This window comes from Monodon monoceros, unplaced genomic scaffold (assembly GCF_005190385.1).
Source record: "Monodon monoceros isolate NGI ecotype Baffin Bay Population unplaced genomic scaffold, NGI_Narwhal_1 Super_Scaffold_13, whole genome shotgun sequence".
NCBI classification, from domain to species: Eukaryota; Metazoa; Chordata; class Mammalia; order Artiodactyla; family Monodontidae; genus Monodon; species Monodon monoceros.
The window spans coordinates 21,782,624-21,805,540 of NW_021703769.1; the positions used below are offsets into that span (position 1 = coordinate 21,782,624).

At 57.8% G+C, this 22,917-nt stretch overlaps 1 protein-coding gene across 8 annotated transcripts in view; it reads right to left on the reverse strand.

Annotated features, from left to right (window-relative positions):
- Nucleotides 1-797: 797 nt before the first annotated feature.
- Nucleotides 798-22,917, reverse strand: part of SRC (SRC proto-oncogene, non-receptor tyrosine kinase) — a 56,977-nt gene continuing 34,857 nt past the window's right edge. For 5 of the 8 annotated variants that reach the window (XM_029220248.1, XM_029220241.1, XM_029220242.1 and 2 more), the window contains 11 exons: nucleotides 21,879-22,162; nucleotides 20,040-20,139; nucleotides 12,436-12,534; nucleotides 12,157-12,260; nucleotides 10,121-10,270; nucleotides 8,497-8,652; nucleotides 6,217-6,396; nucleotides 5,217-5,293; nucleotides 4,099-4,252; nucleotides 3,805-3,936; nucleotides 798-3,492 (listed from right to left, as the gene is read on the reverse strand). In XM_029220248.1, the coding sequence (XP_029076081.1) occupies nucleotides 3,284-3,492; nucleotides 3,805-3,936; nucleotides 4,099-4,252; nucleotides 5,217-5,293; nucleotides 6,217-6,396; nucleotides 8,497-8,652; nucleotides 10,121-10,270; nucleotides 12,157-12,260; nucleotides 12,436-12,534; nucleotides 20,040-20,139; nucleotides 21,879-22,155 (1,638 nt within the window). In that variant the 5' untranslated portion in view covers nucleotides 22,156-22,162 and the 3' untranslated portion in view covers nucleotides 798-3,283. Of the gene's footprint in view, nucleotides 3,493-3,804; nucleotides 3,937-4,098; nucleotides 4,253-5,216; nucleotides 5,294-6,216; nucleotides 6,397-8,496; nucleotides 8,653-10,120; nucleotides 10,271-12,156; nucleotides 12,261-12,435; nucleotides 12,535-20,039; nucleotides 22,163-22,917 lie in introns of those variants that run through there. The other 3 variants (XM_029220246.1, XM_029220247.1, XM_029220240.1) reach the window with 2 other exon arrangements.

Here is a 22,917-nt window from a genome sequence, read left to right on the forward strand (position 1 = left end):
CTTTGTCCCCGCCGGGGCTGGGGCGCGTCCCCGGGCTGGGCTGCTCGCAGGTGTCCTTGCGCCCCCCGGGTGCATGGGGGCCCTGGCGGAGCGGCCGGCGCCCCGTGCACGCCCTGAGCCCACAAGCATCCACGCGGACACACACACTGCCCCGCGCAGACAAGCAGAGCCCCGCCACACACATCGGGGCCCGCGCCCCCGGGGGAGCCCACAGATTCAGGCAGAACCACCTAGAGTGGTGTCCCCGCAGTACACACAAATCTCTGCACACAGGGCCAGGAAAAACAGGTTCACACATCTGGACGTCCAGACTCACAGGCCACCTGGACACGTGTCCACACACCAACACAGACACCCATGAGCAAACAGGGCCACACGCATACCCCAGTGAACACAAAGGCACACACCCACAAGCGCACACTCACACCCATGCTCCTACCTCTGCTCCCAAGACACATGTACACCCATGGGGTCTCCAGGTGTCCATTCTGACCGGACATTGTGGGATTTGGCTTGTGAAAATGACAGTGAACAGAGAAACATCCTGATTTTGAAATCTTTTTTTAATTATACAGATTAAACAGTGTTACTACGACCAGAGGTAACTTACATGGATCAGTGTGTGATCTGATATAAAAGACATTTCTTCCTATAGACTGTTGCAAATGAACTTCCCAGATTGTGTGCCTTGGTGGAGGGGAGAAGGGAGGAGAGGAAGGGTCTTTGGATTTTTCTCCAGGGTGCCCAGGGCTTTTGCTAACCCAGTCTCACCAACCCCCCACCCACCCAGCCCAGCACTCCTGGGAAACACACAGCATGCACACAACCGCATCTCCCTGTGAGGACATCCACAACTCCACAAGGGCCTGACAGCCCTGCGGGGTCCCCAGAGTGTCAACTGCCACCATCCACCCAGGGCAAAGAGTCTTCAACTGCTCACACTTCCTGCTCACAAGCCCTGGGCTTCGCCTTGTGCATCTCAGACATAAGCAAGGTTTCTGCCAGGCAGTCACTCCCCAAACTCAGGGATGGATGTGCACACACAGGCGCATTCCAGAGATCTCCAATCTGATTATGTCCCTCTCTGGCCTCAAGCCCTCCAGCCACCAATGCTGCCTGCACAAAGGCCCCTCTGACACAGTCTGTCCTCACATCCCACCCCCTCTCACTCTCCAGCACACAATAGATACTCAAGAAACCGCTGACCAAACTCTGAGGTCTGTTTGTGTTTAATCAGACAATATGCAAAGTATTTACAACCAATTCCAAATCCCCCCTCCCCCCACAGGCCTCGGCCGTGGAACGCAGGAACCCCAGGCCCTGCCCAGAGCCAGGGGTCCCCTAGGCCTCTGCATAGTCATCTGAAATCTAGAAAACACTGTTTGTTTAAAAAAAAAAAAAAAAGACAGTATTAGGACACCTTATACAAAGGACACTGGGCAGTCAGAAGGGGATTTGGGAGCGCGCTGGGGTAAGTGAGTCCAGATTCGACTGGGACGGAGACAGGACAGGAGAAGACTTGGGTAATAAACATGTATGAAAGGAAAAGTTGAAATTTCATAGGCAGGCACCACTTGGCCTCCCTCCCCACTGGCAGGGCCTGGCTGGCTCGAGAACCCCTGGCAGCAGGAACGTTATTGCTATGATGGGGGGCTGTGGGTGAAATGTACAACAGGTCTGGGGGACAGAGCAGAGGGCGTTTTTACATGTTAAATATGAACACACATGGAGGAACATACACGTGCACACACACACACACACACACACACACACGCACACAGGGGCCCTTGGCAAGATGCCTACAAACTGTTGGCTGCCCCATTTAAGAAGGACACACTGAGGTCCAGGGAGAAGCCACCACATAGCCCAAGGGCCAAAACACGGTCTCCTGATGCCATGGGCTGAGCTCACCACGTGATGCCAGGCCACAGGGTCTGGACAGGAGTGGAGCAGTTGCAGAGGCCATGGCCTCAAATGGAGGCAGACAATGCAGCCCAGAGAAGGAAGCAGGGGCTGCCCGAGGGCACACAGCCAGTCCTGGTGTGTGGCAATAGACACCCCAGTCCTCTCTCCTCACCCCAGTCTAGGCACTCCTTTCCGTACTCGTGAGTTAAAGGTGCCAAACTGGGGAGAAGAGCAGGGGCCAGGCGTTGAAATGACACAGGACAAACTGGGCGAAGGAGGACCTGGGGTTCCTTCCTGAGGCCAGGGCCTCCCAATCATTTGGATCTTCTATTTCTGCTTGATTGCCTCCAGAGCCGGTGAGCTCACTCCCTTTCATGATTGGCTAGCTCCAAAGGTCAAATACCTCCCACCTTCTGATTGAAACCTGCCTCCCTACCCTTGTACCATTCATTTCTAGCTCAGCCCCACATCTACCTCCACTCTCTCCCCCCACAATAGCCCACTGAGCAAACAGAGGCAGCAGGACTCTCTCTGCTACCTCTAACCCGTCCTCAGGCCCCTTGTCCCCTGGGCTGCCCCAGTCTGTCCACAGTGCCTCAAAGGACAATCCTGTTGGTTCCTGAGGAAGACAGAGGGAGCACCAGGTTCCAATCCCACCTCAACCCTGAACTGCTCTGTGGCCTTGGGTAAGTCATATCCCCTCTCTGGACTCAGTTTCCCCATGGGTAGTATGGGGACAAGGAATTGAAGATCTCTAAGGATCCCTCAGGTCTAAGAAGGGCAGGGTTTGAGGGAGGTGTCCACCCCACCCACCAGCAACAAGTCAAGCTAGGCCTCACCAGCCTGGGAGCCACAGCAGAGGGGGCTGGACCCAGCAGCCTCCACCAACAGGCGTTTCAGAAATGGATGGCAAGGAGCAGGGTGGCAGGCAGGCCGAGGGCTAGTGGCCCATCACTCCTCTTTGGAAAGGCTCTTTGGCTAGCTCTGCAGACAGACCTGGGGTGGCGTGGAAGTGGGAAAGGGCCAGCGCGTGCAGTAGGTTGAGGCTAAGAAAAGGGTGCCCTCAGCCCGGCCCTTCTTCCCAGTTCCTCCTGCTGAGACGCACAGAGCTCCAGGAGGGAACGCAGGGAGGAGGTGTGCAGCTGGCCAGGGGCTGGGGCACAGTCACTGCGCCAGCCTTGGACCCCGCCCCCAGGGCGGCCCCAGGCCCCAAGCCCTTCCATGCCACAAAAGAGGGAGGGGCCTCGTCACTGGCAATTCAGCCCCACAGAGAGGATCAACGGGGGGCGGACAGGCAGAGGCAGGCAAGACCCCACGTCAGGGGCCACCCAGCTCAGGATCCAAGCCAAGAAGGCAGTCTGGCCCTGTAGCCCACGCCCTATAGGTTCTCTCCGGGCTGGTACTGGGGCTCGGTGGACGTGAAGTAGTCCTCCAGGAAGGCCTGCAGGTACTCAAAGGTGGGCCGCTCCTCTGGGTCCTTCCGCCAGCACTGGCACATGAGGTCATGCAGAGACTCGGGACACTCGGGCGGGCAGGGCATCCGGTAGCCCCTCTCCACCTGGTCCAGCACCTCGCGGTTCACCATCCCTGTGGGCAGAGGGAAGCATGAGTAGGCTGGCCCCACTGAGGAAAGTGGGGCAGAGGGAAGTTGATGGGAACAACAGAGAGGGCTTCCTGCCTAGGAGAGGGTGGCTGTGACCGTGGCTAAGGCCGCCCCCCCCCCCCAAGGCTGGGAGCCCTCACCAAAGACAGAGCCTAAGATCAGATGGTCAACCTCTTTGTTATACAGATGGGGAAACTGAGGCCCTGGATGGGGTTTGACTTGCCCAAGGTCACCTGAGAGGGGTCACCAGGGCAGGGGCAGAAGGACCAAAGATGGGCTGTGGGGAGCCCTCTTACCGGGGTAGGGCACCCGTCCCTTTGTCGTGAGCTCTGTCAGCAGGATCCCAAAGGACCACACATCTGACTTGATGGTGAACCGGCCATAGAGGGCAGCTTCTGGAGCCGTCCACTTGATGGGGAATTTGGCACCTGCAGGACCAAGAAGGGTCGGGGGAGCTCAGGAGAACATCATGACCGCTCTGCCAGATAGGCACCATTCTTATCCCCACTTGACAGAGGAGGAAACTGAGGCTCAGAGAAGGGGTGTGACTGCCCACGGCCACACGGCATCTGCCGGGAGCCTCTGCCCACCTTGCCGGGCTGTGTACTCATTGTCTTCGATGAGCCGAGCCAGCCCAAAGTCAGCCACTTTGCACACGAGGCTTTCTCCAACCAGGATGTTGGCAGCACGGAGGTCTCGGTGGACATAGTTCATCCGCTCCACGTACGCCATGCCTGAAGCGATCTGTAGGCAGAACCCAGGAGCCTGGCTCAGGGGCCACCCCTTGCCCTTCCCAGATCACAGGGCACATGCCCAGGGGTGGTGTTATCCCCAGGAGTGGATAGCCAACCAAATGCCCCACCCTTCCCAGTTCTTCAGGCAATGACGTCAATTTACAATAAATACTGTTGGCACAAAAAGCAGGACCAGTGCCCAGCAGGAGGAGGTAGCATAGGGCAAAGGACAAAAGGGAGGCACAAGACAAGATGCAGCCAGGGAAGTGGGGTGACCATGCAAAAGAGGCCCCAGATGCTCCCAGAGACACAGATGAGTGTCAGGTCCTGCCTGTTGTCCCAAGTACCCTCCCTGAACCTCAGTTTTCTCACCTGTCAAATGGAATAATAGCCATCTCTACCACCTGATTGTATTAAGGATTAAATTAAAAAGTAGTTGTTGGGGCTTCCCTGGTGGCGCAGTGGTTCAGAGTCCGCCTGCCGATGCAGGGGACACGGGTTCGTGCCCCGGTCCGGGAAGATCCCACATGCCGCGGAGCGGCTAGGCCCGTGCCATGGCTGCTGTGCCTGCGCGTCTGGAGTCTGTGCTCCGCAACAGGAGAGGCCACAACAGTGAGAGGCCCACGTACCCCCCACCAAAAAAAAAAAAAAAGTAGCTGTTGAGCACTGCCTACAGCAAGCAAGTACTAATACATGTTTGATGCGTGACTGACATTGACAGAGAAGAAAACTGAGGTCTGAGGTCCCATAGCAAGTCAGTGACTCCTGATGCCCAGGTAAGGGCTCTTTCTTCTGCCCGAACCACCACTCACAGCACCTGTAAGTGGTCCCAGTAATACATGGGATGAGATCAGTGAGTGTGGGGCAACCAAGACAAGTTCCTTGGAGGGGGCACTCAAGAGGCCAGACATGGCTGAACCAGGTGGGTCAGAGAGCTCAAGGCCAGGTGTGGGAGCGGGGAGGGGCTGGCTCACCTGAGCAGCCATGTCCACCAGCTGAGGCAGCCGCAGGTACTTGCCTGTCTCCCCCTTGAGAAAGTCCAGCAAACTCCCTGGAGAGAGAGAAGGCAGCTCTAGCCCCCACCCTGTCCTCCCTGAGCCAGGAAGCAGTGACTCCCAGATCTCGTCCACCGGGGCAGGCTGGCCTCACTTTAACCACACAGCAGATTTTGTGCAAACCCACCTCTGAATAAAGTCTGTGTTTGTCACTTAAAAGGCAAGCAGGATGGGAAACAACCAAATGTCCGCCTCTAGGCAAACAGAAGTGTGGTACGGCTATACTACGGAATACTAGTCAGCAACAAAAAGGAACAAACTACTGAATCACACGACGAGAAGGAAAACCCTCGGATGTAAAAGATGTAGCTATACGAAATTCTAGAAGAAACAACTCTGCGAAGACATTAAGCCCATCAGCGGCTCTGTGGGTTTGGGGTTGGAGAGCACTACCTGCAAAGGGGTACGAGGGCGCTTCCGGGGGTGACGGCCGTCTATATCTCGGTTGTGGTAGGAGATACACAGCATAGCAATTTGTTAAAACTCACCGAACTGGACGCTTAAAATGGTGTATTTTATCCCATGTAAATTATGCCTCCAAAAAGTAGAATTTTGAAAAATAATTAATTTCAAAACCAAGTAAAAGTCAAGCCAGGAACTTGACCCAGATGTGCTGTGGCTCAGCTTGGAGGATTCAGGGAGTTCTCCTTCCAGCCCCAGAACGGCAAATGGCTTTACAAAACCAGCAAATGGGGGGACATAGATGCATCGTGGGAAATCATTAAAAACAAAATGAACGGAGAAAGGCAACCTTTGGTTTAACTTTCCATTGACATGGGAAGTTGGTTCTTTCCATTCATTCCACCTTTAAAGGCGTATGCTCTAGATGTGGTGGGAGGTGAAGCACATCCCACCTGCCCTTTTGTGAGGACCCCAGCCAGGGGTCACCCATGTGTCCGCGCCATCACGCAGGCCTCACCCTTGCTCATGTACTCCGTGACGATGTAGATGGGCTCCTCAGACACCACCGCGTACAGCTGCACCAGCTTCTCATGCCTCAGTTTCTTCATGACCTGGGCCTCCTGAAGGAAGGCCTCCGGAGACATCGTGCCGGGCTTCAGAGTTTTGATGGCCACCCTGGTGGTGCCATTCCAGGTCCCTGCATGGAAAGGGGTGCAGGCTGCCTCAGGGGAGGACCCCCATTCTCACCCCACAGGGACCAGGATCTGCCGGCCTGGGTACCAATTTCAGCTCTGGCCTCCCAGGCCACGTGACAAGCCAAGCCAAGGCCCAGCCCCTTTCTGGACCTCAGTGTCCCATCTGCAGATGGGCAGGACGCTCCTCACACAGGGCACGCTCAAGAAACAGGAGCTGTTGTTCGGACGCTGATTATTAGAGATGTCCCCCAAAGCAGCACCCTCATCCGAGAGCTGGGGGACCATGGTTCCAACTCAACCGCCCTCTCCTGGGTAGGCATGTTCCTTCCGGTGGCCCAGGTGTTAGCAGATGGAGCACGTACTCGTGGGGGCGGGGGGTGAGGCAGAGCCGGCCTCAGAACAAGGCCACCAGAACAAGAGCTTGTCTCAAGCCACACTCCCCAAACAGTAAGGCATCACACTTAGAAGGGCTCAGACGTCAGTCTGGCAGGAGTTTGGCTCCCACCTCTGCCTCCTCCCAGCAGTGAGACCATAGGTGAGCCAGTTCCCCTCTCTGAGCCTCGATTTTCTCATCCGGAAAATGGGGATGCTATAGTATCCACCTGTGGGCTGTTTGAGGATTAAATGAGATTTTAGCCACTGGGCCAAGCCCACTGTAAGGACACAGTTAATAATAGCTGCAGCTGTCATTTTATTATTATCTGGTTTTTACATTGTGAGGCCTTAGGGGAAGCTGTGCTCTAAACCAGTGTGTTTAATCTGAGTTTTGTCCCAGCCGGGCCTGAGGCGCCTTGGGCCCATTCCTGCCCATCTCTGGGCCTCCAGGTGCGAGTTGGGGCTCGGGCCCCTGTCTGTGGACTTCCCGGCACAGGCCCTCTGGGCATGCGTACCAGGCGCTTCGTGAGTCTACCTGGATCATCCAGGGAGGAACGGGAGCCTCCCCCACTGACTGTTCACCGCACGCCCAAGCCAGGAATGAGTTTTGCAGCCACAGGAATGGCTGACGCCATGGATTTTTCAGGTTTTGCTCACGTCCTCTTTTTGTGCCTGTGCCTGGGAGCTGGCTTCTCATCCCCCTCCCCTCTCCCCAGCTCAAAGCCTCCCCTTCCCTGACTTGGCCTGACCTCCAGCCTGCAGGCCTCTGTCCCTGCAGTGCTGCCACCCAGGAACGCCCTCTGCTCTCCTCCATCATCTCTTCCTCTGAAGGGAGGGAAGTGGTGGTGGTGACGCCAAGTGAATACTGCGGCTCAGATGAAACAACCTTGAAAACAGCACACGGCCATCCACCCCCCCACACACAACATACACACCCCCTCGCTGGACGCGCAGGCTCACAACAGCCAGGCCTGCCTCACCACTGCCTCTGCAACTCCTGTGTCAGCAGAAACCAAAGCAGAAGGGGGCCTGGGTTTTGTCAGGGCTGCATGGCATTTTGTTTTCAAGGACGGTTTGGCCGTCTCTCCAGAGTTAGACAGGAGATCATTAAGAGGCCTGGAACACGCCAGACCCTGTACTCCTTCTGTGAGCGGGGGCTTCTCTTCCCACAGCTGAAGCTAACGTGTGGACCCACACGGGGCCAGCGTTCTCTCAACCCCACCAGGGTGTCCTATTATCACCAGTCCCATTTTACAGTTGGGAAGATCGAGGCTCTGTCCATGAGTGTGACAAAGGAGAGCTGTGCATGCAATAGCAGGTGGGCTGGGTGGCATCCTGGAAGGCTTCCCAGAGGAAGTGGCACCTGAGCTTGGATCCGCAAGAGGGTGAGTGGTTGACTCGGAAAAATAGCCCTCCAGAGTGAAGCCACCCAGCCCAGGCCACACGGCACGTCACTGGGACGTCACGATGCCCAGCCCTGAGCAGTTCTGGGTAAACAGGTACCACGGTGTGTGGAGGTGTGGCGGTCTACACCTCAACTTGCTGTCAGCCACCACTGGGGGAGCTCCATGTTGAAAGTAGGGCCCACTGTTCAGCAGAGGTGATGGGGCTCGTGGAGGCGAAGGCTGGGGGACCCATGGGGCCTTGAGCTGCCACTTTGGACAGACATCTGCCTGGTTCGCAGGTGGGCACATGGCGGGGTATGCGGGGCCGGGGCAAGGACTTACCCATCCACACCTCTCCGAAGCAGCCCTGGCCCAGCTTGACCTCCAGCCGCAGCGACTCCCGGGGGATCTCCCAGGCGTCCTTGGCCAGGCCCTGAGTCTGTGGCTTGGACATGGGGCACACAGTGGTGAGGCGGTGGCACAGGCCGTCAGCGTGTTCTGAAGACAGAGGCAGGGAGGTGGAGTTCAGGCCCGGCGTCCGTGCTGGGGTCTCCGTGTCCCGCAGACTTACACACTGTATGCACACAGGCTTCGGGGAGGCACGGGACACCCGCAAGGCCAGGCATCCATACCTATGTGTACACAAGCGTCCCCAACACAGGCCCACACCGCCTCATGCATCTGCTCCCTGAGTCATTCATTCATTCACTCATCAGACTTTAAGCGGGGGCTACCTAGGCAGGTGCCAGGGACCCAGTGGAAACCTGCCCTCAGGGAGTGCATAGCTCAGGACGACACCCAACTTCCCTTAATCACCTCCGAGGACCATGAGTGTGACAGAGGAGAGCTGTGCATGCAATAGCAGGTGGGCTGGGTGGCATCCTGGAAGGCTTCCCAGAGGAAGCGGCACCTGAGCTTGGATCCACAGGAGAGTGAGTGGTTGACTCAGGAAAATAGCCCTCCAGGCAGAGGGCACGCTGCCTCATGCATGTGCAAAGGCCCTGAGGGAGAAATAAGCCCCTGGGTTGGAGGAACTGAAAGGAGGCCAGGGGGCTGCTGGAGAGTGACTGGGGGAAGGAGGGCCCCAGGTAAGGCAGGGAGGCCAGCCAGGTTTAGACTACCCAAGGCCTCAGAGGCCACATGGGCGTCTTTATCCTAAAATTCCAAGGTAACCCCTGGAGGGTTTTGATCTGGGGGAACGGGGTTCAGAATGAAACCTACAGTGGTGGCCAAGGGGACAGAGCGGGGTGGCAGATCCTAGAGGGAGTCGGGAGGCCTCAGGAAAGGCCACACCTGCACGCGCAGGCCACGGCCACGTGCCACAGGCCCACAGACACCCACAGAGAGCTGTCCACGTGGGAGCACCCAGGCCATGACGCCTCAGTCCAGCCGGGCAGCCCTGAACATCCAGATGGATCGGCCACACTCCCGCACACTCGGCCTGGCCCGCGCTCACGACCTGCGCACGTGAGCTCCCCGCCTGCTCGCTCTCTCTCCCGCTCTCTGCTACAATCCAATCAATAGAGCCACCCCCTCCTTGTCTCCCGGTAACCAGTTCTAACTGGTCCTAAGGCTGCAGGGGCAAAGGACACCGGCCTATGCCCCCTCCTTCCCAGCTCACTCCTCCAGGCGGCCCCCTCCTCACCAGGCAGCTGCGGAGGAGAGAGGATAGAGTGGCAGGTTGGGGTGGGGGGAGGGAAGAGGGGAAACAGGGAAGAGAGGGCACAGGGAGGAGAGAAGGAAAAAAGAGGGGGTGGGAGGAGGGAGAAAGGGGAGAGGAAGAGGGGGGGAGGGGAACGGGAGCCCACATCCCCAGGGTGACAGAAGTCCTGGCCCTTCTTGGCCCCAAAGCCCCCTTCCTCAGGGTCTGCAGCTCATAGGATAGGCGGAGACCCCCGCATGCTCTCCGAGGGCGTACTCTCCCCTGCGCCCCGCTGGCCGCCCGGGAGACCTGCCCGGCACTCACTGGAGTAGTAGGCCACGAGCTGCTGCAGGCTGCTGAACTGGGTGCGGGAGGTGATGTAGAAGCCGCCGCTGTCCAGCTTGCGGATCTTGTAGTGCTTCACGTTGAGGCCCTTGGCGTTGTCGAAGTCAGACACTGAGAGGCAGTAGGCGCCTGCAGGGCAGGCCGAAGAGGAGCCGTGACCACCATGCCGGCCCACCGATGGGCCACGGCACCGAGCACACCTACCCAACACGGGACAGAAGGGAGGCACAGGCAGAGCCAGGTCTGGTCCAGCCTGTCTCTGAGCACCCAGTTCTGGGGCGGCCACTGGGGCAGAGCCAAAGGACAAAGGGGCACCTGACCGGAGAGCCTTTCCATGAACCCATGGCCCTAGCAAGACCTCTGAAGCCCAGGTGTGCATCCCAACTGTGTGACCTGAGCGAGTGGCTAGCCCTCTCTGGGCCTCAGTTTCCTCCGCTGCACAATGGGGCTACTTCCCGGGCTGCTGGGGAGATTCAATGAGACTACATATAAGAGGGCCTGACACACAGTAGGTGCTCGATAAATGCTGGCAGGGAGCCTAACAGGAATGGTCCCAAGTGGCTGTGTGTCCCTGGCCTAACTGCCTCCCCTCTGTGGGTTTGCCCACGGGCACACTGTCCGGGCCCTGCCCCTTCCTGAAGACTCCAGGCTCAGGCAGGAGCCAGTGGTTGGCTGAGGCTGGGGCGATCCTGGGCAGAAGACCACGTACTGGGTGTGGCCTGAAGGCTGCCAGAGCTAAGCTGGGCCAATCCCGATGGCCCCTCCCTGTTTCCCTTGAGCCTGGAAGAGCTCTGGGCTGGAAAAGTTTCCTTCTGCCCAACAGGCCTGGCTAAGCCTGAGCCTAAGAGATGCCTGGGGTGGCATCAGGGAACAAAGCTGAGCCCCAGGGGTAGGGGAGGAGGCTCCAGGGGCCAGAGAAAGCCTTTCTCGGGAAGCAGCACACAGGCATCATGCTAGAAGCCCAGTCCGCACAGCCCACAAAACCTCTGGACAATCCTCAGGTGGGGGTTACAATCTCCAGTGTAAAGAAGGGAAAATGAGGCCCAGAGAGGGAAAGCAGCTAGCCTCAGGTCACGCAGCAAGTCAGGCACAGAGCTGGGACTTGAACCCATACCTGGGTCTCTAAAGCCTGCATTGGACAGCCATGACTTTCTACAGATGGCCAGGCCGTGTGCGTATAGAAGCCACAGGCCTGAGTCTAAGGCCAAGCCCTGACCACATGTGCACACACACAGGCATGCCTGTGTCCAGTGGCTGTATGATCACACAGGTCCACACTCCCTAGGCCCTTGGGCACAAGGACAAACCCATAACAATTCACTCCCACACAGCAACCCACAGACAACTCCACCCCCATGTGTGCACACACATGCCTGGACCCACACACGGCATGCACAGCCACATGACCTCTCATAAATGCACACACATGACACGGATGCTCTGCCTTCCCATCTCCCACTGAGCCCCCGGCCCACAGGAAGCGGAAGCTTCGTAGCTATGGTGATGGAGAGTCTGCAACCCACGTGCGGAGGGGCTGGAGAGAAAGGGGTGATCATTCTCTGGTGGGGAGGAAGAACAGGAGAGGAAGAGAGGCCAGGACTGTTGGGGGAAGGGCAAAGCCAGGTTCCAGCACCCAGTCCAGCCCCTGAGGCCCCTAGAGAAGGGGAAGGAGAGGGGCCCATTGCATCAACACCCTCCCTGGGAACAGCCTTTTGCTCTGTGACCCTCAGACTCCCTGACAACCTGTGCCCATTCCTCACCTGAGGAACCTGAGGCCAGAGAGGCTGGCCTCTTTTGCTGCACCTGTTGCATCACCTTTTGCTGCATCTCTGGTCAACCCAGAGTGACTCAGTGTTCCTCAAATGGACCTCCCTGCCTTTGATCCTGTCTTTTTCTCTAGCTAGAGGGCTCTTCCCACCCCACTCCATATACCAAACTCCTATTCATTCCACAATACCCGGCTCAAATAACCCACAAAAGGCTCAGTTCCCACTGGTCAGCAGAAGCACTCATACCTTTCGTGGTCTCACTTTCTCGCACTAGGAAGGTCCCTCTTGGGTTCTCCGCATTGAGCAGTAACCGCTCTGACTCCCGTCTGGTGATCTTGCCAAAGTACCACCTGGGGAGGGAGGTGGAAGGATGGTGCTGGTGGTCCAGGCTTCCGCCCACCCACAGTGCCTCTTCCTGGGATGTGGCTGGGGCCCTGGGCAGCCAGACCTCCCACTCTAGCCCAGGAGAGAAGCTCTGAACTGGCAGCGATGGTAAGCAAGCAGGAGGCCAGAGTCGATACTCACTCCTCGGCCTGGATGGAGTCGGAGGGCGCGACGTAGTTGCTGGGGATATAGCCCGTCTGTCCTGTGCTGAGTGAGTGGGCCAGCCACCAGTCTCCCTCTCTGAGCAGGGGGAGAGGGAGGGAGCAAAGGAGAAGGGAACCATCAGCAATGGAGCCCGATGCCTCTGCAATCTTTATAGGTGCTGTGCTGGGGGCTCTTGAGGCTGAGTGAGGTGCAGGGAACAGTGAGATCAGGCCTCTCACAGCTGCCAGGCCGAGGCGGCCTGGGACTCTTCCCCTCCCTACCCCAGATGCCTCTTGGCCAAAGCTGACTCAGATGACAAGGCCCGAATTCACGGGGCAGAGTCCTGGGACAGGAAGTGATCTGCTTTCCTTCAGATAGAACAAGCAGTCTCAAGATGCCAAGAGCCGCCTTGGGATTGAGGGAGGGAGTTCCCTGTCTTTGGGGAGCAAGCAAGTTGTAACAGGAGAAGATTCCTCCTGAGATGGATGTCAAATCAGACCTTCAAATCCTCCCCAAGTCCTGAGATTTGGAAGCCCAAGCCTGGGAGCTGGTAAGACCTGAGTGGAGGCAAGGGGTGGCTCTTTGGGGGCTTGGTGACAATCCAGGCGCCAACCCTGCAAACTGGAGCAATGCTTGCCTTTGTCACAGATCATGGGTCACACCCACAGGGCTCCTTGACTGAAAACTACAGGCCTCCTCCTGCAGCCTACCCATCTATGGGGGAAACTGAGGCCAGAGGGGGCTGGGACTTGCCCAAAGTCACACAGCGAGTCGTGTCAGAGGGAGCTGAGGTGGCAGAGCCCCAGTACCCAGGGCCCTCTACACTAATTGCCCCATGAGGAGGAGGTGATGGGGACAGGGTGATGGGCGGGAAGAGCCCCCGGCAGGGCGGGTCCCCTGGGTCTGGGTGGGAGTGGGGAGGGGGCAGAAGTACCTTTGCAGCCATCTGAATGTGAACCAGGTCTGGCTGGAGCGGGGGTCCAGAGACACAGAGGAGGGAGGAGAAAGCGAGAGCCCAACAGGAAAGAAGAGGCAGAAATGGGGGTGGTGAGAGAGAGAGAGGCAGAAAGAGCGAGGGAGAGAGCTGAGCAGCGCCAGGCGGTGCTGGGGACGGGGGAGGGGGGACAAGGCGGGGCAGCCACTAGGGCCTCGCATCCAAAGCAATCCAAGGGGACAGGGAGAGGGTCTATGGGGAGGGAGGAGAGGCCAATGGGAAGGGCTGCCTGGGAAATAGGGTCCAGCCCCCTCCCATTCCCACTGTGCAGATGGGAAGACTGAGGCTAGAGAAGCAAAGGCCTCTGCTCAAGGTCACGTCAAGCAGCCAGGCCCAGGTTCCTAACTCCCAGATGAGAAGGAAGCCTTCCCTACAGGGTGCAGCAGGGCTTGATACCTTGCTGAGCTTCTCAATCCAAGGCTGGCTTTGACCTCATCACAACCCTGAGAAGACACAAGCAAGCAGGATGTGCTCCCCCACTCCCTATCACCGGGACACAAAGAGAGAAAGGCCCTTGCCCACAGCCACAGTCTGGACTTGAACCTGGATCCCTGGCTCCTGGTTTTTCTGAGCTGCCTCTGACCCATATCCTTCAGCCCATTTTGAAGATGGAGAAGTTGAGGCTGGGAGAGAGTGGGGCTGGGGGAGCTCTCTGAGAACAGGTGAGTACAGGTGAGCATCCCAGAGCCAGGGGCCCAGCCAGGTGGGCCGAGGCTCAACCAGAGAGTGTGGGTCCCGTCTGGATGGAGTGAGGTGAAGAGAGAGAGATTGGGGCTGTGCGGTCTGACTTGGCTGTGAGATCACCGCACGCATGCTCAGGCGGGGGCACAAGCTCACATGGGGGTCTCTGTGGGAGAGGGAGGGCCCTGGAGTAAGAGGGCGAGGCCCGCCTCAAGGAAAGAGCCTAAAGATGCCCAGGCCCTCCATCTACCTCTCTGTGTGCACCCACATGGGGTGGGGGATCCACACTTGTCTGTCCCATTTGACCCTCAAGGCCAACCTGCTAAGAAGGAAGGCAGGCCTCAGCCCCCCAGATGATGAAACTATGGCTCAGAGATGTCTAGGGACCAGCCCAAGGACACACAGCACCCAGGCTGGAGTAACCCAGCACTTTCTTTGTAGAGTTGGGGAAACTGAGGCACAGAGCGGGGCAGAGACTTCCCAAGGCTACACAGCAAGGACTCAAATCACAGGGAAGAGCTGAGATCTTCCAGTCCCAAGTCTTCATTTCACCAAGGGGGAAAATAAGGCATAGAGAAGGGCGGTGATTTGCCCAAAGCCACACAGCGAATCAACAGCAGAGCAAGGGTGAGAACCAGGGCCCCTGTGTGCCCACAGCCAGACACAGCAGGCCTCCTGGACCCCTGCACCCTCCCCAGGCCTCTCAGAGGCTCAGAGACCCTCAGAGAAACCAGAGGAAGATGGAGGAGGAGGCAGCAGGACTGGGCCGAGGTCTAGGTCAGAGGCTACAAAATGAGGCAGATTGACAAAGCCAGAGTGTGCAAGCTGGCTGGCCTCTGGGAAGCCCCCAGCCACCCACTCACAGTAGAAGGCCGGCAGGAGCTTGTGCCCAGGGGCCAACCAAGCAGGGCCCCAGAAGCAAGGGTGAGGGTTCAACTCTGCTGACACTACCCAGACTTCTGCCAGCAGAGCCTCCACCTGCCTAACATCAGCCCATGTGTGAGTTTGGGCTCACAGTCCAGTTTGGGGGTTTTATTTCACAAGGGCAGGGATGGAGGTGCACTGCAATCTCACTAAGGATCCAAGGTCCACCTTCAGCCTGGCCCCAGCTTGAGAGGTACCTCAGAGCCTGAGCGCCAGAATCAGAGCGTCCTGGCGCCAGCCCAGCTCACCACTTGCAGGCTGCATTACCTTGGCCCTGCAGGACCTTGGTCCTCATCTGCAGGAAGGGGATACTCATGCCTCCCTCTGAGGATGTAAAATACCGGCACAGGGCCTGGCACATAGTAGGTGCTCAGCATGCATGAGCTGTTAGTATCTTGATTTGGCTAAAAAAAGAAAAGCAATTAAATCTGCAACTCTGTGGTACTCCTCCCCACTCTCCAAAATGTTTTTAAAAACCAAAGCAGCTCAGTTCCAGTCTCCGATAAGGATTTGCTGTGTGACCTTGGGCAAGTACCCTATCCTCTCTGGGTCTTAGTTTCCTCATCTGTAAAAAGGAGATAATATTCACAAAATCTCCCGTGCAGGCAAAGTGTGTAAATCAGCCAGCTTCAAGCCAGGCTTTGGGTAAGCTGATTACTGTGATTATCTTCTGAGCCTCAGTTTGCCCACCTGTGAAATGGAGATATCAAGCCCCATCTTCCCATGTCAACGGTCTGGGAGGCTCAAACCTGCCTCAGGTGGCTGTGAGCTGTCTCAGCCAAGGACCAGGGACTGCCCTCACAATGAGGGGCCCCACAGCTTCCCAGATCAGTCCAGTCTGGTAGGGATACCGATCTGCGCCCGGCTCAGAAGTAACAGCGGTGTAAACCTAACAGGTTGAGCAGATGTACTGCATCTGGCGCCTTCCCTAGGGCCTGGTTCCTATCAGATAGGCAGGAAGAGGGAAGGAAGGGAATCACACATTCCCTGCCTGACCCCTCACCTTCCCACATGTGGCAAGAGGAGAAAGCACTGGACCAGGAGTCCCCAAGCAACAATTTTACATCCCAACTGCTGTCACTAGCTGTGTGACTTCACGCTACTGACCTCACCTCTCTGAGCCTCAGGATCCTCTTTTTGGAGCCTAATCCTTGTGGGTAATTCAGGCTGGCGTGTGCATTGGGAGTGTGGCAGCTTTGGAACCTGGGACATTATGCCCCGTGGGTCCTTCTGTTTAACTCATTTGGGCTGTTGGGACTGGCCAGAGGAGCCGTTTGGGGATTACAGGCAAGCCAGGGCAGCTGGGTACGGCCCAGGCAGTCAAGTTTCCGAGCCCTGAGGCCTGGACCCATGGTTGGTGGGGAGAGAGCAGGGTGAGGCCAAGGCAAGTCGTGTGAGGAGGGCCGGAAGGGGTCCCTCACCCCATGGTGGGAAGTAGAACTGGAGTGCCCAGGGCAAGGGGACAGAAGCCAGTGCCTGCTGGAGCACTGCCCCAGAGAAGCTGCTGGAATCATCTGGGTAGGAGGAAAGGGCAATTTAGGAAGCATCCCAGAGTCAGACCCAGAGGGGCTCTGACTCCTGAAGACTTAGACACCAGGGCAGGGGCTCAGGGCAGTCACACCTCAGACCCCAGTGGCTTCCTCGGACCCAAGACCACACAGCACCCAGGATTCTAGGAGCAGAACCGTTTGGCATGGAGATCCAGGGAGTGCGGGCTCCAGGCTGCTACTGTGAGGACCCCAACCCAGCCGGCCCTGGCCAAACCCCAACAGACAGGCTCAGCCTTAAGCTCTCCCTCCCCGACTCCCAGCCCAGTCACAGGTTAGACTCAGAAAGTCCTTCATTCCTACAGGGAGCGGGGTTGGAGCAGGGGGTTCACAATAATAGACCTTAAGCAATAACAGTGGAAGGACATGCAGGGTGGTCCCTGGGTGAGGTATGAGACATGAGCACCTCAAATGTGGGTGGCCCATCTTCCACTAAGCCTCTCGCCCCCATCCCATTATCCCTCTTCTTCCTCTAATGCCAGCCCCCAACTCTCCCAGAGGAGCAGCTGAGCTTTGTGATGTGAGGAAGGGTTCCCCATCCACTCCCACCCTCCCCCACCCTCCAATCGGGGTGCCTCACTGCCACCCAAGGGCTTCCCACGGATGGAACTCCATCACTTCCTGGCAGACCCCAGCCCATCATGGAAGGCAGGAAGAAGGAAGGGAAGGGGCTGGACAAAGGAAGATGTGAGGGCTGCCCTCTGACTCTGGGTGAAAGAGGCAGAATCAAAGTTTTGAGAGCTTTGCTCAAGCTGTGACCCCCTGAGACACTCTTCCTATTGTTGCTGGTTGAGATCCTCCAGTACTTCAAAGCCTCTAACCTGAGGCATCCTCCCCAGCTCAGGCCCTTCCCTCCTCCCGGCTCCTCGGCACCTCCACAGAGCTCCTCTTCCAAGGGCTCGGGGTCATGCCTACCCCTCCCAGCTCTGCCACTACTAGCTGTGTGACCTTGAGCAAGTCACTTCACCTCTCTGGGCCTCAGTTTCCTCATCTGTAAAATGGAGCAAGTAAGCATTTCCACTTTCCAGGGCTGTGGTGCTGTATAAATAAAACAACGCAACTGCTCTGCACGAGAACAGGCCCACACTCGAGGCACGAGAGACGGGGGCTATTTTATGACTGTTCACTCATCTCATGCAAAATCACCACCCGGGCACCCACAGTGTGCTGAGCAACAGGTGATGGGGGACCCAGAAACATGGCAGGCCCAAGAGCAGCCCTCAAGGAGTTCCCAGTTTGAGGGGAGGGAGATACAAACAGCCGGAACCATAAGAGAACTGGAGCGGCATTGGGACTCAGACAGAAGCGGGTGGGGGGAGCTGGGAAAGCCCCCTCCCTCCGGGAGAGCAGCTTAAGGAAGGGAGAGAGCTGCTGCCCAAGTTCCAATCCTGGCTTTGCTACTTGGTAGCTGTGTGACCTTGGACAAAGGCCTTCACATCTCTGAGCCTCAGTTTCCTCATTTGCAAAATGGAGATGGCCCCTCCCCCATCACTACAGCCCTGGTGGGAGGGCAGCAGAGCAAATACAAGGACATGGGTAAAAATGCCTGCTACCTCTTTTCCCCTTTGCCTCACAAAGGGGGCAGTTCTGAACTGGATCTTGAGGGATGAATAGGAGTTTGCCAGACAGAGATGGGAGAAAGGGTGCTTTAGGCAGCGAGAACGACATGCACAAAGGGCAGGGAGGCATGAAGAAGCAAGAAATGCTTGGAGACGGTGGAGACGTCCAACCCCCTTAGCCAGGCCTTCGAGGATGCTCATGGATCGATTCTACTCTACCCTCTAGAACCTTCTCGCCCTTCTGCAGCCCTGAAGGCCACCAGTCCCCTCAAGCGCTGCACCCTCCCACGAGCTGCCTTTCTGCGAGGGGAACCGCCTTCTTCCACTCCCTCCATCCCCTCGACTTCACTGTGCTTCCTGCAGGGTCCTGCTTGAAACTCCCAGGCCCTGTGGTCGCCATCAGAGGGGGGTCACACAGCAGGGGCCCTAAGGCCTGAGCTGACCCCGGCCCGGCCCTCTGCCTGCCACTTGGCCTGGACTGGGGCTGCATCCCGGCCACACTCTGGCTCCAGGAGGGCATGGCCTTCTCCACCCAGACCTCACTGAGCCCAGCACTGGACCCTGCATGCAGCTGGCACTCAGTGTGGGCTGAACAGGGAGGGGATGGGTTAGCATGAGGTGGACGGGGAGTGACAGGGGTGATGGGAGGACCCTCCCCATTCGCAGCCTGGGATTAAGGTAGGGATCTGGTCAAACTATTGGGGGTGAGGACAGAAGCTGGGGAAGCGCAACCAAGGGAGCCAGAGACCATATGAAGCACATGCCAGCGGCAGCCCACCCCACCAGTGAAGCGCCCCTACCCAGCCCGCCGCCCACGGAGTGTGTACACACCTGACATCCACCTTCCTCCTAGGGCCAGCGAGAGAGAAGCAGAGAGGGAGAAGCTGAGAGAGAGCTGGAGGGAGGAAGCACGGGCCAGGAATGGGGAGGGGGTTCCCCGAGGCTGTTGGGGGGATGGGAGGTGGCGGAGAGGGGACGCAGGCCCTCGGAAGGCAGGAATGCAGCAGGCGTGGAGCTGTAGCCCGCCCTCTGTCGGCAGCTCCGCCCTCTGTCGGCAGCTCCGCCCCCAGTGTGATCACCCCAGCTGTGACCACCCCAGGGCTCATGACCCAAAGCCTGCACCCCCCCACCCGCCATGACAGGCGTTGCACCCCACCTCACTGCACTCTAGGCAAGGAAAGGAGGGGAGTGGGGAGGAGGGGAAGGACGCCACCCCATGGCCAGAGCCTCACCCACCCCTCGCCAGTTCACTATCCCTGCTCACAGGGGCCCCCAAGCCTGGCAGGGGCCCCCATCCCCCCCATAAGCCAACTTGGCCCTAGGATGCCCCACCCCAAGGCTGGAGTCCCTGGAGGTGAAGCAGAGATGCCCACCAGGGTGCCCCGCCCTCCACACCCTATCGCACCATCTCACCCCCTTGCCCTATCCTGACTCCTCTCACACTGGGTCCCCAGGATGGGTCCCCCAACCCTCCCAATGAGGGCCCTCCCTCTACAGCTGCAGACTCTGGCTTTACTGGTTGCCCAGGCTCTCCAGCCTCTCTGTGGGCACAGCCTCCAGCTCCACAGGCCCTGCTTTTTGTAGTCCTGGGTCCCCTGCCCAGTCCTGCACTGATCACACGCCCCTGTGCGGGTTCTGGGATCTGGAGTGCTGTGCCCTGCTGTCCAGTTACGGACCCAGATTGCTGTCCCTGGAGCCGTCCCAGACCCCCGACCACCGGCACCTGCCTCATCACCCCCAGAGGCCCCAGGACAGTTCCCTGCACCTCAGCTGCCTGGACACCCAGCTCTGCCTGCTGCCCATGAAGCTGGCCCTGGGACGCTCAGAAGTGGCTCTATCCCAAGACCAGGCCCAGGGTTGGGGTCCTGAGGAGCAGTGGGGTAGGGAGGCACTCACGTGTTGTTGACAATTTGGAGCCGCTCCCCTTTCTTGAAAGACAGGTCAGTCTCTGTCCGCGACTCATAGTCATAGAGGGCCACAAAGGTGGTCACTCCGCCTGCACAGAAGGTGGGGCGTGTCAGAATGGCCAGAGCCATGGCTGGGGGGAGAGGTGGACAAGAGAGCCCTGCACCCTGGGCGGGGGTGGGGTTGGTCTCCCACTGCCTGCCCAGAGGCCTGGTCCCATTCACTGGGGGTGGGCCTCTACGCATGTCCCCCTGTGCCTGTGTGTCCCGCACGCTTGTGAGGCCGTGTAGGAAGCACGCGCGTCTCTCCACCTCTGAGTGCGCCCACTGGGCTTGAGGGGATGCTGGGTGTTGGCTTCTCTGTTTGCTATCTGTCTTCCCCACAGCACCAGAAGTCCCCAATAACAGACATCTTTGTTTTGTTCCTCGAGCCTGGTGCATAGTACGTGCTCAAGAAACAACCATTAGATGAATGAAGCAGTGAACGAAGGAAACTGCACCTGGGGACGTGGCTCTGTTCTGGGGAGGTATGACTCTGGATGCTTCTGTGTGTCAGGGAAGATCTTGGCTGCAGGTAACTGTCCCCTCCGAAGCCTTCTCTGTCCCCCCGTGTGAAGTTACAACCTCCAGCCATACATCCACCAACACTACTCCCTGCCCGTTTTGCTCTTTCACAGCAGTTACCACCCACTAACACCCTGCACAGTTTACACACCTTGCCCTTTGCTTCTCTCCCCCACAGGGGTTTTGTCTGTTTTACACGTTGCTGTGACCCCCGCACCAGAAGAGACCTGGCACACAGAGGGGGCACCACAACTGTCTCTTGAACAAACGAATGGGTATGTTTGTGGGTCTGTCTCACTTGGGTGTGTGTCTGTGCCTGTGTGTTCTCACTGCACATATGTGCATCTGTGCGTCTGTGAGTCTGTGGGTCTCTGGGATGGCATTTCTAGCTGGGCACGTGTGTGCTTTTGAAGGGCTTCTGACCACATGTGTCTGTCTCCATCTGGGAGTATGAGGTTTTTTGCATATGTGTGTTTGTATTTGTGTACATTTGCCTTGGGTGTGTGTCTGTGCCTGGAGGGTGCACATCCATGTGTCCCTGAGTGTGTCTCTATGTGCATGGTGTGTCTGTTTACGAAAGCGTCTCTAGCTCAGCACGTGTAAATGTCCTGTATGGGTGCCTCTGAATGAGTTGCTAACTGTGTGTGAGTGTGTTTATGTGGGGGGGGGGCTCTGTGTGAGGGTGTCCGGGTAAGAATGCACATGTTTTTGTGAGGGTCTTATATCTGTGTGCCTCCAGGACCACATCTGCATCTCTAAGCATCCTTTGCCTGGCGCTGCTATACCCACAAAGCGCCAGCAGAGGGTGCAGGGGCGCATCTCGGCATTGGGCCGGGCCTCTGAAGACCCCAGTTCTCTTTCTCCGTTCTAACCCGCCCCGCCCCCTTGGCCACTCACCGCCTCCTGTCCTGATCCATCTCTGGGCTGACCAGAGCAAAAAGCAATGCCTCAGACCCGTCCCCGTGCTTCCGAGAAACCCCCCGGCTCTCTGGCCTGTTTCCGCCTATAGTCCTATATCTCTAGGGCCCTTTATACGCTACATCGGATTCACCCCTAAAGGCAATGGAGTGTGCACCACACTTTCCAGTTTATAAAGCCTCCAGGAAACTCCCAATGGTCCCTAAAGCCAAGTAACCCCCAGACTCCTCCCCGTCACTGAGCGAAAGAAACAGCAGCCCAGAGAGGGGGCGTCGCTCCCCCAGGGCACACAGCCCTCCTGGGGGAGGGGCCAGGGCCACCCGGCTCCCACACTCCCAGGCGCACTGACCAGCCAGGGGCCCCGCCCTCTGCGGGGAGGTGACTGTGTCGGAGGAATTGAAACCTCCGAACAGCTTGGGCTCAGCGGCTGCAGGGGCGAAGGCCGTGCTGGGGCCCCGGTGTCCATCAGCGGAGGCCGGCTTGCTGGGGGTCTGTGAGGTGGGGAAGGCACCCCCGGCGCCGCCGCCGCCGCCGCCGCCGCCACAGCCGCCATGGGTGTTATCAGCAGGTTCCAGGCTGCGGCGCCGCTGGCTGGCATCTTTGGGCTTGCTCTTGTTGCTGCCCATGGTCCTGCTGGAGATGAGAGAGGACCCTGGGTGAAGGGCTCTGGGAGCCGGCAGGGTTGCCTAGGCCCCTTAGCCTGCACTCCCATCCATTCTACAGATGGGGAAACTGAGGCCCAAAGAGGTCTTTTTGGGTAAGTTACCCTTCAGAACCTCAGTTTCTCCATCTGTAAAATGGGAATAGTGATGGCAACCATAAAGGGCTTCCTGGGTACAGGGCCAAGCACAGAAGAAACACATCATAATCAGAAGCCCTAACATTCCCCACCTTCCTCTGAGTCACTGTTTCTGTCTCTCATGGGTAGGGATAGTATCTTGAGTCATGTCTATGTCCCAGGCATATAGGAGAAGGCTGAGGGTTTGTTGAGTGAATACATGACTGACTGAAATTGTCTAACACCGGGGGAAAGGTGCTAAAAGTTGCAACTAGGGCAACTAAGGAGAGATGGCTGGGAGCTCACTCCAGGCCCAGGGCCTTTGCACATGCTGTTCCCTCTGCCTGGATGCTTTTCCCTGACCACTTGAGCAGAGTAACTCATGCCTCCTTCAGTTCTCAGCCCAAACGTTGCCTCCTTGGAGGCAGCATGTGGCAGGTGGGAAGGAAATGTTTAGGGGTGATGGATTATCTTGACTGTGCTGATGGTTTCATGAGTGCATCCATGTGTCAAAACTTATCAAACTGCACACCTTAAACATGTGCAGTCTGTGGTATGTCAATTATACCTCAATAAAGCTCTTAAGGAAAAAAAAGTCACCTCCCTGGGA